At 54.8% G+C, this 18186-nt stretch overlaps 1 protein-coding gene across 2 annotated transcripts in view; it reads right to left on the minus strand.

Annotated features, from left to right (window-relative positions):
• Window positions 1-11283: 11283 nt before the first annotated feature.
• SCUBE1 (signal peptide, CUB domain and EGF like domain containing 1) overlaps window positions 11284-18186 on the minus strand; it is a 116259-nt gene continuing 109356 nt past the window's right edge. For both annotated transcript variants that reach the window (XM_069490213.1, XM_069490212.1), the window contains 6 exons: window positions 17735-17902; window positions 16651-16812; window positions 15794-15991; window positions 14630-14782; window positions 14109-14188; window positions 11284-11437 (listed from right to left, as the gene is read on the minus strand). In XM_069490213.1, coding sequence (XP_069346314.1) covers window positions 11285-11437; window positions 14109-14188; window positions 14630-14782; window positions 15794-15991; window positions 16651-16812; window positions 17735-17902 — 914 coding nt within the window. In that variant the 3' untranslated portion in view covers window position 11284. The remainder of the gene's footprint in view (window positions 11438-14108; window positions 14189-14629; window positions 14783-15793; window positions 15992-16650; window positions 16813-17734; window positions 17903-18186) is intronic.

Consider the following 18186-nt stretch of genomic DNA (forward strand, 5'->3'; position numbering starts at 1 on the left):
CCCTGCGGCTGCCGCAGGGGATGCCGGGAGGGCGGGCTGGCTGCGTCCCGCGTGGTAAGAACCGGAAGAGACCCGAGAATGACCGGAAGGGACCTGAGGCCCGGAGGCCCGGCGGGGTATAGCTGCAGCCCCTGCTCTGACCACGCTTTGACGCCCTGCAGACCCGTGGAGTGGTAGAGGAGCTCAGTTCTTCAATGCTTCACCAAATTTAGATGCTGCAAAATCGTGACCCTTCTTGATTTCTTTATATTTGGATTCGGAATGTAAATGAATCCAATCAAAACTGGATATACTATCAAAATAGTTTTGTCTTGCAAGTTGAGATATTTTGAAGTGCAGTTGAGCGTGGTCGCACGCGCCTGTAGTCCCAGCTACTTGGAAGTTTGAGGAAGGAGGGTCGCTTGAACGCTGGTGTTTGAGACTGGCCTGGACAACATAGTGAGACCCCATGTCTAGAAGAAAAAAACGTGCAGTTGTAGAATTTCAAAAGTTCGTTAAACTCATAGTTTTTTTCAGTTCTGTTGCGCCATAGGAATGCATATCAATGTCTTTCTGTTTGCACCTTTGCAATAATTGATATTTGCTAAGAAGTTAAAAGGCTGAAGTTTTTGGTGCTCTAGTTGGTGACTGTTTTGACTTAACACTTTTGAACTGAATTTGAACAAAAGGCACTAGTTTGGAGAACTTGTTCAATGCCATCTCAGCTGAAATGTTACCTCCTAAGTGATAGGATGGCCTTGCTAATAAATCATCTAACAGGAAAAAAAGGAGAAAAACTCCCAGCACATAATTGCCCGTTTGAAGAGAAAGATCACAGCGGCACAACTGCCCCTTTGTTTAACCACCTGTGGCTTAAGTTGTCTTATTTGAGAGTTTGTTTTAACAGCCTTGAATAGACCTGAGCAGACAGCAGTGGTGTGAGCTCCACTCTGTCCATCCCAGCTCTGATTCCAAGGACCCTGATAAGCCAGCTTCACAGAGAAGGAAAAAAAGGAGAGAAACAGACACAGACATTTCACAGCCGTTTTCTGCTATCAGCTGGCAACAACCACTTTTTTCTTCCTTTTTTCCCCCCATAAAAACTCCAAGCCCCTTAGCCTTGGGGCTGGAACTTTTTTCTTCTTCTTTCTTCCTTGTGCTGAGCTCTTTCCCTCTCTCTCTAAGGGAAAGCAAAATAAACTTTTTTTCCTTTTCCTTTTCTTTTTTTTTTTCTTTCTTTCTTTTTTTTTTTTTTGACAGAGTCTCACTCTGTTGCCTGGGCTAGAGTGCTGTGGTGTCAGCATAGCTCACAGCAACCTCAAACTCCTGGGCTCAAACAATCCTTCTGCTTCAGACTCCCAAGTAGCTAGGACTACAGGAATGTGCCACAATGCCTGGCTAATTTTCTCATTTTTTTGTGAAAATAGGGTCTTGCTACAATTGCCCAAGCTGGTCTTGAACTCCTGGCCTTGAACAATCCTCTCACCTCAGCCTCCCAAAGTGCTGGGATTACAGTCATGAGCCACTGGGCCCAGCCTGTCCATTTTTATTAATAAATTAGGTTATTTGTCTTATTGTTGAGTTATGAGAGTCCTTTATATATGCTGGACACTAGAGCCTTATCAAATATATGATTTGCAAAGATTTTTCTTTCATTCTATGAGTTACCCTTTTTCTTTGATTGTCCTTTGAAGTATAAGTTTTTAATTTTTTTCATTTTATTTATACATCAGGAAAGTTGAAACAAAATAAGTTTTTAATTTTGATGAAGCCCAATTTATTTTTTTCTTTGGTTGGTTGTTATTTAGGTGTCACATCTAAGAATCTGTTACCTAATTCAGGCTCACAAAGATTTATCCATCTGTTTTCTTCTAAGGGTTTTATAGTTTTACCTCTTACATTTAGGTCCTTGGTCACTTTGAATTAATTTTCTGTATCCCTCTTTTGCATGTAGATATCCAGTTGTCCTAGCACCGTTCGTTGAAAAGACTATTTTTTCACCATGGAATTGTGTTGGAAACCTTGTTGAAAATCAACTCATAAATTCAAGGGTTCATTTCTGGACTCTGAATTCCATTCCATTGATCTATATGTCTATCCTTATATCCATGCCACACAATCTTGATTAATGTAGGCTTATAGTAAGTTTTCAAAATGGGAAATCGGCAAGGCTTAGTTCTTCCAAATTATTCTTCTTCTGCAGAAGGGTCTTGGCCATTTTAAACCATTTGCTTTTCTATATACAGTGATGGAAAGTTTTGGGTTTTTTTTTTTTTTTTTTTTGGCTAGTCAAGTGAAGCAGTGGGAGTGGAAAAGGAACAAAGAAATCTGTAACTGGCTGTGATTAATTAGTTGTAAACACCACTGCACTCGGACCAGCCAATTGTTTTAAATTACTGATTCAATTACAGATGCTTGTCAACTTACGAGCATGGGGTTAAATCCAATAAACTCACTGTAAGTTGAAAGTATCATAAGTCAAAAATGCATTTAATACACCTAGTCTACCAAACATTATAGCTTAGCCTAGTCTACCTTAAATATGCTCAGAACACTTACGTTAGCACAGTTGGGCAAAATCATCTAACATAAAACCTATTTGACAATAAAGTGTTGAATATATCATGTAATTTATTGAGTACTGTACTGAAAGTGAAAAAAAATGGAAAAAAATGGTTGTATGGTGCAACTGTACAGGTTTCTACTGAATGCCTATCACTTTCACACCTTTGTAAAGTTGAAAAACTGTACATTGAACCATCGTAAAACAAGGACTGCCTGTATTTGTCATTCTGATTTTCTATTTCTTCTTGTGTTGTTTGGTAAGTTTTCTAGGAATTTGTCCATTACATCTAAATTTTCAGATCTGTTGGCATAATATATTCATACTCTTCTCCCACCAGAAGTTTAAGAATTGGGAATTTCATTTGTGGAAATATATTAATACATATTTAATCTCTTAATCCTAAAATGAATAGAAAAGGCAGCAGATGTCATCCACACTTTATTTGCTAAAATGCCTGGATTTGATTAGTGAGCTCTCTTAGAGTTTAGAGAGAGAAAGTCTAGAATACTGTAATGTGTAACAGGTCAGTCCCAGACCGACCAGAGGCGAATTCTCCTGAATCTCCATACCAGCAAGCTGGAATATGGGCCTTGTGCTCTACAAGGCATTTGGAATTCATCTTGGATTTGGGATCTGGGGAATAAATTGGGCCACACTGACCCCTTACTTCTCTCACATTTGTGAGCTGGGCCAGGCTGTTCCTTAGCTCACTGTCCAGTCCAAAGAGGCTGAATCTTTTGATCCTGTCTTCATGGGGGCTTTAGGAGAAACTTGGTAGAAATGTCCAGTGTGTTGAGTGTCTGAGGATGTCATCATTGCTTCCTCCTTAGACTTTATTGTCTTTAATTATGGTAAAATAGATGTAATATAGAATTTACCATTTTAACAATTTAAAAAAATACGGTACATTCACATCGTTGTACCACCATCACCACCATCCACCTCAAGAACTTTTCCACCTCTCAGACTGAAACTCTGTACCGATTGAACACTAGCTCCCCGGTCTTTCCTCCCCTGGCCCTTGGCAACCACCATTCTACTTTCTGTCTCTATGAATTTGACTACTATAGGTATCTAAGTGGAATCATACATGATTTTTCCTTGTGTGTCTGGCTTATTTCACTTAGCATAATGTCCCCTGGGTTCATCCATGTTGTAAGATGTATAAGAATTTCCTTCTTTTTCAAGGCTAATATTCCATTGTATGGTTAGACCACATTTTGTTTCTCCATTCATCTGTCAATGGATATTTGAGTTGTTTCCACCCTTTGGCTACTGTGAATAATGCTGCTGTGAACATGGGTGTACAAGTACCTGTCCAAATCCCTGATTTCAGTTTTTTTGGGTATATATGCAGAAGCTTCACTCTGTTGCCCAGGCTAGAGTGCAGTGGCATCATCATAGCTCACTGCAACCTTAAACTCCTGGGTTCCAGTGATCCTCCTGTCTCAGCCTCTCCAGTAGCTGGGACCGCAGACATGTGCCACCACACCTGCCTAATTTTTGTATTTGTTTTTGTAGAGACAGGGTCTCAATATGTTGCTCAGGCTGATTTTGAACTCCTGGCTTCGAGTGATCCTCCCGCCTCAGCCTCCCAAGGTGCTGGGATTACAGGTGTGAGCCACTGCGCCCGGCCCTCCTTGGACTTTCAAGTCACCATGTTAATCCAAGAAATGACCTAGTGTTCACCCTGCCATTTATTTGGAACATTAATTGATATTTTATAAAATTGTTTCTTCTCCTTTTGAGTGTTTGATGCCCGGAGGGCTCCTTATTGAGGATAGTATTTGTTTTAACTTTTATGGGGTTGTAGATTTCTTTTGGAATCTGATCAAAGCTATGGGCCATATTCCCAGAGAAATGTGTACACGTGCACACGTGTGTGCACGCACCCGCGCACACACACATGCACACACACAGCATTGTGCAGCTAATTTCAAGAGGTCCCAGATTCCACGAGGCTCACCATGACCAGGACTTCCAGATCAAAGACCCACTGTAAAAGAAAATCTCTCATTTCATGATATAAATTATGAGGAGAAACGGGATCTGAAACATGGACATTTTCCTTGCTGGCTGTTCGTTTGGGAGCATGTCTGCTCCTGAAATTTGGGTGCCCCTCCACCTCTCCACACGCAGCTCTCAGACTCAGCCTTACTTTCCATAAAGTTATTGTAGCGCCTTTACTTTCAGCCCTCAATAGTGTCATGACATTTCTTAATTTTTTTCCCCTTTTCTGGAATCCAGTTACCATTGTCCCCCCAATCATGACCTCTGATAGGAGAAAAGAGCAATATTTAGGTTCATTTGCTGTTTATTATTAAAGTGATTTTCACAAATGTTTCATGACATGCATATGGGGGAACGTGATGGAGAAAACAAAATTTTGAATATTTGAGGCAACTGGAAGGAAGATGTGGTGATGCTGACATTTGTCACTCTCGTGGGACGAGTTCTTGCCAAGTGCCGGGATGGCAGAGCACAGAAGTTGCGGGCACGAGAGTACAGCCCCCTGGTATCCCGCTTCCCGAGCACTGTGAACCAGGTCTGCTGGGAGTGTTTAGGGCTCTGACCTCAGCAGAGTAAGAATTTCCCCTGCAGATCGACACGGGCTCTGGACTGAAAAACAAAACACTTGGCATCAGCCAGCGCCCCCTTTCTCCCTCCACTTTCTGCTGCCAGGCCCGGCACTCTAGTGTGCGTCTCTACGGGGCTGGGTGCAGGCCTCGCTGAGAGCAGCGGGAAGGACGGGGCAGGAGCTCGGCGCCTGGCTTGGGTGCTGTGCCCGGCCCACTTGGCAGGGAAAGCAGGATCCCGTCCTTTCTCTGGGTGAGTGTCAGTGCTTGCTGAGGCGGCAGAGAAGTCACTGAAGTCACCAGGGCCCCAGCTCCTCCTTGCGCTGTCCTCTCTCTGCCCTTCATGACCCCGTCCCTGCGCTCCCTGCTGCCAGGGCTGACCTAGCTGAGTTTCCAGTCTGTAAAATTCAGATTAATCAACGTTTTAGAGACGTTTCCTACCATGGGATTAGATGGGCTTTGGTTTGATTCCAGACCCCAGGAACTACCAACTACTTGTCTTGGGCACGGCATCGGTCTCCCGGAGTCTTCCCTTCCACACCTAAAGCACTGGTTTAGCCCCAGCCTCACAGCTGGGAGGAGGGGCTGTGTGGCCATAAGAGTTGAGCCCAGAGCCCGGCACACAGGCATGTCTTCCTGTAGAGACCTGGACAATAGGGACAGTTTCAGAGGGCTCATCCAGGGGCCTCCATGCCAGTGTGGGGCAGGGGAGGCCTCGGAGAAGCAAAGACCTGTGGGGGCCGGTGGGGCAGGGAGCCGGGAGGGAGCGCGGGCCGTGCTGTGTCATCTGGGCCCCAAGGTGATGTGTCCCCACCTGGTGCCGTCTGCTAGAAGCAAAGCAGGCCGGAGGAGGCAAACTCCGGCTCTGCCCCGCGCAGGACTTACTCCCGGACGGGCAGGGATCTCTGGGTGCTGAGGGGGCAGAGGCAGCCATGGCTCTATCTCCACCGGTTGGACGGGCATTTTCACCCAAACATCAAGTCCTTCAGCCTTCGGCCTGAATGACATCAACTCAGCTCTGTCACCTTGGGCTGAAGGAAGGGCCGAGCTGCCACCATGTGTATTTTTAGTGAAGAAAAGGGGCCTCGCTATAAGATGCAGTTTGCCAGGTCGACCGAACTTTGCAAACATGCAACAGGGGAGGTAAAAACGGCTGGACTCCCCGGGTGAGAAGACAGGCACCTTCCTTCCTGGGCACCGGCTGTGCCAGGTGAGGTCAGTGGGCGACTGTCTGCTGTCCTGGGCGAGATGCCATCTCAGTGTCCATGTGGTGCACCCGTTCCCCGTCTTTCAAGGAGGCTGGCAAACAGCAGGCGCTCAGTAAACGCTTTGCTAAACGACCCAACTTATTTGAGCATGTTATGTTTCTGCTGGGGGCTGTGGAGGCACTGGAGTAACACTCAACTCCCAAAGTGTCAATTAAGCACCCGCTACGGCCCCGGCAGGCAGGGGGCCTCTTGACGTGGACAAGCTGGGCTGGGGGCAGCTGCGGCCCTGGGAGGCTGCCTGGGGCCACGGCCGAGTCTTCAGGGAGGAAAACGGCATTTGCCAGTTGGGAGGTGGGAGAAACAGGTTCTCTTTTAAGGTTTTCAGATTTGGTCTCTTGTGCCATTGTTCTGGGGACTTTTGGCCCGTATTTCAGTTCTACTTTATCTGTGTGTCCCAGACCCATGGCGGCAGGAGGGAAAGCCACCTGACGCCTCCATCTTGGGCCCTGGAGCCTGGGTCACCAGAGAGGTCGGGGAGGGGCTGGGAAGTCTGTCCCCTGGGGAGGCAGTTTGAGAAACTGGTCACCCCACTGGCCAGTCGGCCTGTGCAGGGGTGAGGGGCACAGAGACGGGGGAGCACAGGCTGACTGCTGCTTGAGCGCAGGGACGGAGCCCCAGTGGGAGGAGGGAGCGCAGCATGGCAGGCCAGCTGCACAGCAGGCAAGAGAGGAATCGGGAAATGCGAAACCTAATTCTGGGGAGCAGCCGAGGCCGCCTGGCTCACTGAGGGCTCGGCCAGCCACTGACCTTGGGGCAGGTTCTTTCTCTTCTCAGTGTTTCTGCAGAAGCAGTACGGGAGTGCGAGGAAGCGGGGATAGAAAGGCTTCTTCCAGGCCCTACCGCTGCGGCCCCTCCCTGTCGGGTCCCACCTGGGGAGCCGTGAGGGGCACCGGCGCGATGCTCCTCTAGGAGCCTGGAGACCTTGGCACCCTCTTTCAGCCCTGGCCAAATGGCAAAACTTTTACTTCTAGAAGCTTTTCCTTTGCTCCTTTCCTTGGGAGCACAGGGTGCAGCGCAGCTGCTGGGGCGTTTATCCGCTGGCCAGCTGCTGAGGGCCCACGGCTGCGTGAGGCCACAGGCCAGGAGTGGGCTGTGCTGGCCTCTCCCTCAGGCAGCGCGGGAGGCTCCTGCACTCTCCAGCCTCAGCTTCCGTCCTTCCTGGGGCCTCACCGCATGGCCCGGCCCTGCCGGGGCCCAGTCCTCACCCCCTTCCCTTTCTCTACACCTCCACTTGAACCAGGTGGGGTGGCCACCTTGTGTCGGTCACGCTACCACTGGCTTCAACATACAAACTTGGAGAAACACGCTTTGCTGTCCAGGGAGGGCTCCCTGGGACCACCAAGCCCCGAGGAGCAAGGTCAGCTCTGGGTTTAACAGGTGGGATCCCTCAAGGTCCCCAATTTAGGGCCAATGTGGAGATTCAGGGCAGTCCCCACCTTGGACTTCACGTGGCCCAGAGGGTGCAGGAGGCAGTTTACTGGGAGGCCTGGGTGGGGACTGTGCCGGCAGCTGGTGAGTCTGAGCTGTTGGCGGCCTCACACTCCTCAAGCCTCTTGCGTGGGGTGAGAGCGGCACACGGCCTTTAGAGCGAGAGTAAGAGGAGAGGCCTGCACCTCTGTCTGCATCCGCATCTGCCTCGTCCTGCTGGGCCTCGGGGACACTGGGCACAGTCTGACCATGGTCGTGGAACAGGAGGGGAGATGGCAATGGATCCCTGAGTATGCGGACACCAACTGCCAGAAACCACTCATAGGAATTGCTGAAAGAGTTCAAGAGAGGTTAAGAGCTCTTTCTGGTCCTCTCTGGTTTTTAAGAGGATTTAAAAAACCCAAAGACTTAAGTATGATGGTTAATTTCTTTTGGGGGTCTTGCTATGTTGCCCAGGCTGGTCTCTAACTGCTGGGCTCAAGAGATCCTCCGGCCTCAGCCTCCCAAAGTACTGGGATGACATGTGTGAGCCACTGCACGCGGCATGATGGCTCATTTCATGGCTTGACTTGGCTGGGGTAAGGGATACTCAGGTAGCTGGTAAAACATTGGGTGTGTCTGTGAGGGTGCTTCCAGAAGAGTTTAACGTTTGAATCAGTAGACTGAGTAAAGCAGCTCTGCCCTCACCACGGTAGGGGGGCACCAGCCAATCCAGTGCGGGCCCAGATAGAACAAAAGGTGGAGGAAGGGAGATTCCCTCTCTTTTGGAGCTGGGACCTCCATCTTCTCCTGCCCTTGGACATCAGAGCTCCTGGTTCTCGGGCCTTTGGACTCTGGGACTCACACCAGTGGCCCTCCAGCTCCTCAGGCTTTCAGACTCAGACTGAATTACAGCACGCGTTTTCCTGGGTCTCCAGCTTGCAGACTGCAGACTGCGGGACACCCATCTCGGCCTCCAGAACTCTGTGAGCCAACTCTCATAATAAACCCCTCCTGTGTACCTATATCTGTATCTGAATCCACCCTATTGGCTCTGTTTTCTCTGGAGGACCCTAATAAAGAAGCAAAACCCCTCACAGTCTCCTCCCTCGGGTAGCTGTTGTTTTGGGCTCATTCTGGAGGAGTTTGTCTCTAATTTCTGGGCATGACCAAGAGTTTGACACAGGGAGAAAGGCTGGCCTGCATGGGAACCAGGAGAGGGGCAGTGTGGCCCCTGCAGGGCTCGTCAGCGGACACGGACCTACCCGCCAAGTCCAGGGGCTCTACCCTGCCCCTCTCCCAGCTCCAGCTGGGCCGCAGCAGAGACGGCAGGTGACGGCAGCAGGAGCCAAACTCCACTGCTGCTCACATACGTAATGGCAGTGGCTCATTCCTGAGTTCCAGGCCCTTTTCTGGGCTCCAGAATTTGTCATGACCTGCCTGCCTCCTCACCAAGCCCTGAATCTCCAGTGACCTCACTCGCCCGCCCTCGTCTGCACGGTCCCAGGAGTGCCACAGCTGTCTCGCAAACTGTGCTTTCCTCTCGTCAGTCAGACTGGGCCCGGGGGTGGCCAGGAGAAAACCTAAAGGCAACTTGGAGCCGGCCACTGGAATCCCATTTACAATTCTCCCGCACTCCCTGGAATTTTCAGTATTTGTTAACCCCCCAAATATAGGCCATTTCCTACGCTGGCAGCAAGCAGTCCGGGGGCAGGCGAGGCCGCCCAGACCTCGGCACTCAGCACTCTACTCCAGGCACTGGCTTCCTGGCTGGGTGGGACATGATGCAGCTTGGTCACACCCAGAATTCTCCTTTTGATTTTATTTATTTTTTGAGACAGGGTCTTGCTCTGTCGCCTAGGCTGGAGTGCAGTGGCATGCTCATAATTCACTGCAGCCTTGAACTCTTGGGCTAAAGTGATCCTCCTGCCTCAGCCTCCTGAATAGCTGGGACTATAGGTGTGCACCACCACACCCTGCCAATTTTTCTATTTTTTGTAAAGATGGGGGTCTCGCTATGTTGCTCAGGCTGGTCTCGAACTCCTGGCCTCAAATGATCTTCCCACCTCAGACTCCCAAAATGCTGGGATTATAGATGTGAGCCACCGCGTCCCATGACGTCTCCTTTTTAAAGAGACTCAGAAGAGGCAGCAGAAGGGAGACTGCACTGGGAGCTAGGCCTCCTGACAGCCTCGCCTGCCTCTGCCCTGGGGGTGGCCACCTGCTCTCCCTGGGCCTCAGTTTCCCTCCGTGGGCAGCTACCATCCGAGGCCCCTCATGGTTGCACAGCCTGAGCGCCTGTGGAAAGGCTTTGCTTCTTGGTGACATGAGGGCACAGCATGGACCCCAAGGTTACTGCTGTGGGGTCAGACTGAGGCTCCTTCCGAAGTTTATCGCTGCAGCCCCTGGCAACGGGTCCGAGAGGATACTGCTTTCCTCTACATCCTGTCCAAGGGCAGCGACATTGCTTGTGAGGGGACTGGGATGGGGCCAGCAGTCCAGCAAGGCAGCTGAGCCCCGTTCTCAGAGAATTCGTATTCAGAAGTATTCAACAGCCATGGCCCAGGCAAGCTGTGCCGTCCCTAGTCCCGGGGGCTCCCGGCCTCCCGTGAACGGAGGGGCAGGTGCTTGGAGGAGCAGTTTAATCACTCAGGGAGGCTGACGATGGCTGGGATTCCCAAGGGTTCGTGCGAGAAATGGGGTTGCAATTAATATTTACAATTGCTGAAGAGCATTTTCCAAAAGTACCCACAAATAGAAGTATATATATATTTTATACATACGTACATATATATAGAATACTTACTTAGATGTTCTAGGAAGGGAAAGCACAAACCTACAGTTTCCTCCCCTAGCAGCTCTGTTCCGTCCCATCACAGAATCCTTAGAGCCCAACAACAAGGCACCACGGTGTCCTCGCTTGTGGCTGGAGGAGTCGCCAAGGTGTGGAGGCGCCTGGGCATCTGGGCATCGACGACACAGGCTCATCAACCCCCCAGATGGTGCCTTCATACACCCGTCCTTCCACGCTTGCTTCCCGTCGCGATTACCACGGCTGAGCCTCCCGGAGCCTCCATGTGAAAGTGTCGGCCACGCTCCTCTCTCTCCTGCAACGCCAGGTAGACGGCACGTGCAATCCTGCCACCTGTGTGGTGGGCACGGGCGTCCCAGCCTGGGCAGCGTCCTGCCAGAGCTGGCTCAGGAGGGAGCGCTCTCTGCGTCCCGGGAAATGAAGAGGCAGAGGGAGGAAGGGAGGGAGGCTTTCTGAAGCAATGTTTCCCCGCTGGGGCGGTGGGTCCGAGGGGTGCCTGGGCTCGGTCGCAGCCCTCCACCGGCCGGTGGTCTTTCCTGAAGGGCACAAGCCGTGGATTTCCCAAGGCTACGTGGAGGCCTGTGACGCCACCTTGCAGCTTCTGCTGTGGAGGGAAGGAACTCGAACCTCCCCGTCGGGAGACCCGGCCACCCCCAAGCAGGGCAGCTCCCGAGCGTTATTTGTAGGGCCGCAGGAATCGGGACACTTTGGAGCGCAGCAGTTTGATGAAGGACCTTGGGAACATCTCCTTGGACTCCTGGGCTGTGTACTTGAAGTAGTTCTGGGGATGTGCCAACACGTCGAAGAGGGCCTTGATCAGCTTCTTGTCCTGCAAGACATGGCGAGACCAGGGTGAGTAGGGGTGAGGCTGAAGGGCCCTGTGGGGCCTGTGGGGTGTCTGCCAGGTGGGGTTGGGGGGAGAGGTTGGGCTGGCTGGTGGGTTCAGGAACCCCCAGACCCTCTTTGCCGCAAATAGTCTTTTGGTTTTATTAGTAATAGTGTAATTGGTTTTTAAATAGTCTAACAATTGGGATTCTAATAGTATTTTATTTAAAAAGAGTTCTGCTGCAAAGTAGAACACTTTGAAAACCACAGAACACTCCGCCAAGAGCGCAGGCTTTGCAGGCCAGCAGCCCGGGCTTTAAAACCGTTGCTTTACCACCAGCGCACTAGCTCCTTGACCTTGGGAAACCCCCCACACTGTTGCTCCCAACGTCATTTTCTCCCTGCGCAAAGGGGTAATGGTGCCTGCTCCTACGGCTGCGATGAAGGTTAACTGCAAACAGAGGCTGTCCTTGCCGAGTGGCCTTTGAGGAGCAGACACAGCCCTCAGTGGGTGCCGTCACTTACCAGCCAGGCTCCCTCTCTGAGCCCCAGTGTCCTCTGAAGTGGGCAATGCCACCCTGGAGGAGAGACTAAGGAGATGTGAGGCCTGCTCGAGTCTCCCTGGGGGCAGGCCCACTGCCTCTGGCCCCTGGCAACATCCTCAGACCTTGCCCGGGGAAGGCGAAAGCCAATGGCCACCACCACCTCCTGAGGGCTCCAAGGCTCCCTGTCTCAGTGACTTCAGCTGCATTTTCTGTCTTTGGGTTTGACCTGTTCTGGCACACACTCGTAGCTTCTCTCTCACACACACGCTCACCCCCCACTCAGCCCCCCACTCACCACACACACACTCACCACACACACCACACACCCACTCACCACACACACACCACCCAGTCACCACACACACACCACACACCCAGTCACCACCCACTCACCACACACACACTCACCACACTCACCACATACACGCTCACCCCCCACTCAGACCCCCACTCACTACACACACACTCACCACACACACCACACACCCACTCACCACCTACTCACCACACGCCCACTCACCACACTCACCACACACACTCACCACACACACACCACACACACACTCACCACACACCACATGCCCACTTACCACACTCACCACACACACACTCACCACACACACACCACACACACACTCACCACACACCACACACACACTCACCACACACACACTCACCACACACCACACACACACTCACCACTCACCACACACCCACTCACCACACACACACCACACACACACTCACCACACACCACACACCCACTCACCACACACACGCCCCTCATACACTCACCCCCGGCCCACATCCATGCCCTGGAGAAACAGACACTCCCGGTGCCGCCCCGGCAGCAGCGCTGGCTGCTGGACACAGAAGAGGGACCAAGAGCCCCGCAGCTCCTCCCCGTGAGGGGGCTGGGTCCACATAACCACAGAAGAAACCTAAGGTGCAGAGCTCACGGGTGCCAGGAGGGAGGGCCAGGGGGACTCTAAGAGTCTGTGCCGGGTGTGCACCCTGGTCAGGGAGGTCTGGGCAGGCTGCCCAGAGGGTGGGACGCCTGAGCTGTGGAGGGAAGGATGGGCGGACATTCACTGAGGAAGAATGTTCTAGAGGAGCTCTTGGAGAGCAAGAGTGTGGTGAGCAGGAAGAACTGGGAGCTGCTGCCGAGGCAGGGCAGGGGCTCACTGGCCACAGTTTTGTCCCAGCCCAGGAGAGGTGCTCCGGCTGCAGGTGGAGCTGAGGGCAGAGACGAGGGCTGGGGCCGGGTGGCAGGGAGGGTGAGGGGGAGAGAGTGCTCCTGCCTACGAGACTGACTGACGGAAGGCCAGGATGACTCTGGTTGACAGACTGACTGACTGAAGGCCAGGATGACTCTGGTTGACAGACAGGCGGCCTGAGGAGGACAGGAGGAGCCGAGTGCAGCAGCGGGGGGGGGGGGGGGGGTGGGGGTGGGGTCAGACCACACGCCTGATGAACCGCCTGCTGCACGGCCCAGAAGATTCCAAGTGAATCTTCCCCCAACTCTGCAACAGTCCCTTTTCTCAGACGCCATGACAGCTGGAGCAGGGTGAGCCAGGCCCATGTGGCCTGGCCCTGCTCTGTCCTCTGCACCACTCTGGACTCCCAGGCTGAGGGTGAGAACCAGGTCCCTGGGCCTCTGGCCAGTGCCCGCTATGTGACAGTCATAGCCCCCACTCTATGTCAAGGTGGCTCTGCTTCTTAAGGCCATAATCAGAAAGAGGAGGAAGCCTAGTCCCAATGGTAGGGGTGGCTCCAAGTGACAATGGCGTTGGGTGGCTTCCACTGATTTCCACCCTGTTGAACTACCCTCATTTCCCTGATGAGGAAAGTGACACTGAGAACTGGCAAGGAACCTGCCCAAGGCCACACCACCAGGTCTTGGTCCCCACATCCCCACCAGGCAGCTTGTCTCAGGCCTCCTGGTCTGGAGGGCCAGTCCTCACTCCCAGAGCCCTGTGATCCCCGGGCCTCCTTCTCCTCTCCCATCACCACCTTCCCTCCCTCCCTTCTCCAGGTGGCCAGGGACAGGGCTGGGGCAGGGCTGGCCCTGGCTCACCACAGGCCACTACTGCAGGGTTACATGGGTTCCCTCCCAATAAACTCACTCACTTTCAAGATCTCCTGGTGATTCTCCGAGGCGTACAGACGCCCGTCGCGCACGATGTCCTCTATCAGCTGCTGGTAGTCCTCTGGGAAGCACGGCACGGAGGAGGAGGCCGTGAGGCCTGGCTGCGGCCCCCCCCATCTCCGGCCTCTGCCCTCCCCTGCCCCGCCACGGCCTTCTGGTGTGGCTACATGCAGCTCTGCGTCTGTGCCCTTGAACCTGGGGTTCCCTCCACCTGTACTGTCCTCCTTGGGGTTCAGCTACCTAGGAAACCCCTATTTAACCTCAAAACCCTGCTTGGGCAGTGCCTCACACTGACGCCTGCAGACACCTGGCCACGCCCTCATCTGCACACCTCCTGCCACTCCCGGCCTGTGTGCATCGCTCCTCTGAGAACCCTGTTTCTGGGTCTGTCCCCTGCCAGGTCGGAGCTCCTTGTGGGAGGGGATGCATGACCCATCTCTGAGTCCTGTGGCCCAGCCTGGGCTGGCACACAGTGGACTGTGATGAGATGGCTGTGCCTTACCATCGTAGGTGACATAGGGCACTTGGAACCCTTTGCCACTGTTGCCTTCGTTGGATTTGAACTGGATCCAGAGCTTCCGGGAGCGGGAGGTGAAGGCAATGGGCCTCTCATAGGTCTGGCAGGTCTCGTAGGTGGTGATAGACGTGGGCGAGGCTGCAGGGGCGCCACGCCATCGCTGAGTTGCCACAGATGGCAGCTCCTCATGGACCCTGCCCTCCTGTTGCAGGCCGCATGCCCCCACCCAGTCAGCCACCCAGTCTCTGTGAGGAACCCTGGTCCCCCCAACACAAAGGCTCTCCTGCCTTTGTGCTTGCTCCCTCTGTCTCAAATGCCCTTCCCCACTCTCAACCCTGCTTCCTATTCATCCTTCTGAGACCCATTTCCATGCCCCCTCCTCCAGGAAGCCTCCCTGACCACTCCCACCCCACCCTACCATGTTCCTGCTCTGCCCTAGTGAATCCTGTAATGCAGCCCCCTCCAGCTCTGTCTCCCTCCAGCGCACTGCTCCTCTGCACAGGGCTCACGCCGGCACCCAGTGCACAGCCAGGGCAGCAGTGGAAGCTCGGGGAGGGTGTGGCAGATGAGCTGGCACGGGCTGTGGGGCTGAAGGCTTAGATTTGAGAAGTCCTCTGTCCCTGGGAGCGAATGGTGAGCCTCCTGGGCCCGGGGTGCCCGCCTCTCACTGCTCCCTGGGGAGCCTTCCTGAGGTGCCCCGAGGCGGGAGAGGCTGGCCCCCCTTGAGCTCAGCTGTGGGTGGACCATGAAGGGGAGGGTGCTGGGGGCCAGTGGAGCTGGTGACAGGAAGGGTTGGGGAAGTGGTCCCAGGCTGAGCCCAGACCTGCTGTGGCACCCTGGGCAGGTCCCCTGCCCTTTCACAGCAGGGATGAGAGACTGGCTTGTGGCCAGAGTTGAAACCAGACCTGACCAGGTCCTGACTCACGCTCAGGGCATACCCTAAGCTTTCTAGACCTTTCCACAGAGCTCTGTAAAGCCAACTCTTATAGTCAGACCCAAGTGGGTTTCAAACCTGCCTGACAGGTGAACTCTGCCTGTCCTCTCTGAGTCCCAGGGGGCAGAGGCCCCTGCCTCGTGGAACTGTGCCAAGATGGTGAGGGGTGTGCGCACATGGCTGAGGCTGCCTCTGGTCCCCCGCCCCACACGTACCGCTCTTCCTCATGACCAGGACATCGCCGCACTCATCCTCGATGGGCAGGAAGATCTCGGGGACCACTATGAGGATCCTGCGCTTGGGTGGGGGCGCAATGTGCCACACGCACTCGGCATTGGCTGGGTAGTCGCCGGGGTAGTTGGGGGACTCGATGTAGCCTGTGTAGTCACCAAGCTCACCACCGCAGTGCTGGTCTGGCGGCACATGGCCCGAGGGCCTGATCAGGCTCAGCTGGAAGGGCGCCCTGGCCGGCCGGGGCCCCAACAGCTTGGGAGGCCCAGGGCAGGGCTGGCAGGTGTTCCTGTTCCCTCCTTGGCCCAGCCTCCACCCAGCCCTCGTGTGCCAGCCAGGCCCTGAGCCCATCTCCCTGGGGGACCCTGCCTGGGCTGCCCCTGAGTGGGAGGGCAGGTTCCGCACTCATGCCTAGTGGTTCTCAGAGGCCCTGCCCAAGGGGCTCCTTCTTGCTGGGCTGCCTTACCTGACACAGGCCCGCCCTATTTCTCTGTGGCTGGGCCTTGTCAGCCTGTCCCCTACCCAGCAGGTCCAATCGGTACCCCTGCAGGCTGTCAGCTCCCCCAGCAGACCCAGAAACTAGAGCAGGGCCTGGCCTGGGCCACGCTGTGTCTGGGGAGTGAGGGGAAGTGGTGAGTGATGGGTACTGTGCCACTGCATACAGCAGGGCTAAGCTGGGGCTGCCCCTCCATGCCACCGGGTCTGGCTGGATGTTGGGTGCCAGAGAGCAGGCGTAATGGGGCAGGGAGTCAATAGTCTCCTCGCAGCCGTGGTGTGCGACCAGGTCTCACCCTGCCCCACAACCTGCCCAGCCCCTCCCATGCGGAAGGGCAGCACCTACTTTTGCAGTGTGTGACGTTGGTAGAGCCATCGAAGTCAGTGCTGGTGTTGCCTGGACAGGTGATGCAGTGGTTCTGGCCAAACTCAGGCTGGTAGGTGCCGACAGGGCAGCGGATACACCGGTGGGTGGACGTGTTGTAGTGGTGGCCAGGGGAGCAGTGCACTGCGGGGAGGGGACACACTCGGGGTGAGGGATGCTGGTGGGAAGGACAGGGCAGGGGGCACTCTCCCCAGGGCCTCCCCTGCCCTCCAGGTTCATCTCAGCACAGAGTTCAAGGTGCTCCCCCCACCCCATGGCCTCCCACCACGCGGGGTCCACGACAGGTGGGGGAAGGTGGCCAGTAAGGGTGGCCTCCTGGAAGCCAGGAAGAGCACTTGGAGGGGACACGTGGCAGACACAGGCCAGGAACTGATGCTTGCCCCAGTAATGTAGGGACCACCCAGTGATGCTGCCACCTTCATGGCAGCAGTGGGGGTGACGGTGTGACCAGAGGAGTTCGGGTGAGGAAGTGGGGCCAGGAGGCCAGACAGTCTTTCTATGAGGTCAGTGGGGTGGAGGCTAGAGGGTGGGCGTTTCTTTGTTTAGAATGGGAGAATTCGGAGCCGTTAGTACATTCAGGGGAGCCCCTGGGGACGCAGCAGCCCACTGGATGGGACGGCAGGCCAGGCTGCCCAGCCTCCGCTGGCAGCACGGAGACTGACAGCTGCTGAGAGGCAGGTGTGGAGATAAGCAGTGTCACCCGCTGAGAGTGGGGGCTGGGGTTTGGTGGGCGAGGAGGGGGCCACCGAGGCGAGCCTGCCCTGATCCTGACCTTGGCCCTGCCCTCCTACACTTCCCAACCTTCCCAACCTTCCTTCTAGATACTCTGCTCCCAGAGGCCTTCCCCAGTGTCCTCTCAGTGCTTGCAGGCACTCAGCAAGCTGGCGACTGTAACTGCAGCCCTGTCCTAGTGCTGGTCACCTGTGTCCACTGCCTGACGGCTCCAGGCTCCTCCTCTGACCACGGAGGAGGTGGGAGGAGCTTAGGGAGAACGTGCCTGGGCAGCCCAGCCCCACCCTCGGGTGGGCAGGCGGGGCATCCTCACCTTTGGCCTCACAGTCCTGGAAGGAGGCAGTGCCCTCGTGCTTGGTGAGCAGCCCCCCTCCGCAGGGGAAGCAGCCGGTGCGCCCGGGCTCTGGTTGGTACGTGCCCGCAGGGCAGGCCTGGCAGGGCTTGAAGCCATCGACTGAGAAGAAGCCTGGAGAGCACTGGCCTGGAAGGCAGAGGTCACGACTCAGGCTGGCGGGAGGGGGCGCCGCAGTCACTGAGGCTGTGGGTGGCCTCAGGCCCTGCCCCCGGAAAAGGCACCAAGGCAGCAGGAGGCCTGAGGTGGGGAGGACACAGCGGCCCCGGATGGCAGGAGGCTGGGCCCTCAGTCCAGATGCTGCCAGTGGCTCGCTGTGCAGCTGTGGCCAAGCCTTACTGCTCCCACCAGCAAGAAGGGCTGGGGGTCAAAGAACAAGCGGCCTTACGCTGAGCTGGGAGTGGGCACCCCAC

The sequence above is a fragment of the Eulemur rufifrons genome, chromosome 16, assembly GCF_041146395.1.
Source record: "Eulemur rufifrons isolate Redbay chromosome 16, OSU_ERuf_1, whole genome shotgun sequence".
Lineage (NCBI taxonomy): Eukaryota > Metazoa > Chordata > Mammalia > Primates > Lemuridae > Eulemur > Eulemur rufifrons.